General features: G+C 61.0%; 1 protein-coding gene across 2 annotated transcripts in view; it reads left to right on the forward strand.

The window, feature by feature from the left end:
- The window catches only part of LOC121009873 (kelch-like protein 36), a 105092-nt gene that overhangs the window by 11464 nt on the left and 92072 nt on the right, over positions 1-1556 (forward strand). Inside the window, exon 5 of one of the 2 annotated variants that reach the window (XM_040443247.1) lies at positions 108-863. The exons of the other annotated variant lie outside the window; for it this stretch is intronic. Within the exon in view, the coding sequence (XP_040299181.1) occupies positions 108-756 (649 nt within the window). The 3' untranslated portion in view covers positions 757-863. Of the gene's footprint in view, positions 1-107; positions 864-1556 lie in introns of those variants that run through there. 2 annotated transcript variants of the gene reach the window in all.

Raw genomic sequence — 1556 nt, forward strand, 5'->3', positions numbered from 1 at the left:
CCCCCCCCCCCCCCCCCCCCCCCCCCCCCCCCCGGCGAAGAGGGAGAGCGCGGGGCCCCGGCGCGGCACTGAGCCCCCTCTGTGTCTCCGTCCGCCCGTCTCCGCAGGTTCACCTACGGCCACGCGGGCGCCATCTACAAGGACTTCGTGTACATCTCGGGGGGGCACGACTACCAGATCGGCCCCTACCGCAAGAACCTGCTGTGCTACGACCACCGGACGGACGTGTGGGAGGAGCGGCGGCCCATGACCACGGCACGCGGCTGGCACAGCATGTGCAGCCTGGGCGACAGCATCTACTCCATCGGCGGCAGTGACGACAGCATCGAGTCCATGGAGCGCTTCGACGTGCTGGGCGTGGAGGCCTACAGCCCGCAGTGCAACCAGTGGACCCGCGTGGCGCCCCTGCTGCACGCCAACAGCGAGTCGGGCGTGGCCGTGTGGCAGGGCCGCATCTACGTCCTGGGCGGCTACAGCTGGGAGAGCACGGCCTTCTCCAAGACCGTGCAGGTCTACGACCGCGACAAGGACGCGTGGAGCAGGGGCACCGACCTGCCCAAGGCCATCGCCGGCGTGTCCGCCTGCGTGTGCGCCCTGAAACCGCGGCTGGAGGACAAGAAGAAGGGCAAGGGCAAGGGCAAGAGGCACCCGGACCGGGGCCAGCGACCCCGCCCCCCGCCCCCCCCGCTGGGCCTCGAGGGGCCCCGGGCCCCGCCGCCCCCCGCCGGAGGCCGTAGACCAGCCCCGACCCCGTAGCGTCCGGACCCATCATGTACCTCCTAGCAGCCTTTTTTACTTTGATGATGCTTGGTGTTTCTATGATATCACAGTAACCGATTAAATATTCTATATCATTTTACGTATCCTCCGGCTCGAGTCATTGAACCTGGGCCCAGGCAGGAGACACAACCCTCCTCTCTGTGCAGGGCCCCTTCCTCCCTCACGACGAATCCCCGAGGGTGCGCCCCCCCCCCCCCCCAGTCCGCACCTCCCTCCACTTGGCTGAGCTTGTGCAAAATTCAGGTTCCGGGGCCCCACTTGAGAAGTATCCGTTGTAAACGTACCAGGAGTGAGGGCGGAGGGGGTGCCTGGAAACTGTATTTCAACCAGTTCCCGGAATGACTGAGCACTGGCCACGTCTGGCAAATCGCGGGCAAGGCCAAGCGCGTTCGTGTCGTGAGTGGGGACACAGAGACCCCGACAGGGTGAGTGGGTGACTGAGTGACGCTCACTAGACAGGCAGGACCTGGGACTTCTCACCAGGGAGGTGTTCCCACCAGGATTTCCTGATCAGGTGACTCTTGTTTCTAAGTAATCCCATTTTCCTGATGGGTAGCTCTTCCCGAATTCTGAAAGGGTCTAGGTAATCCAAACACTTAAAAAAAAAAAAAAGGCATGAAGCTCTTTTATAAACATTTTTTCTGTAATTTGTGCTTTTTGCTTTATTTTTCCTGAACCCACTGTTAACTTACATTACTGATGTCTTGAGCCCCCAAAATCTGTGTTCCTTTCTCAGGAAAGAAAGAGTGGGCATCCTAGAACTTGCCATTGTTTAA

Source organism: Herpailurus yagouaroundi, unplaced genomic scaffold (assembly GCF_014898765.1).
Source record: "Herpailurus yagouaroundi ecotype Mexico unplaced genomic scaffold, PumYag 190, whole genome shotgun sequence".
Lineage (NCBI taxonomy): Eukaryota > Metazoa > Chordata > Mammalia > Carnivora > Felidae > Herpailurus > Herpailurus yagouaroundi.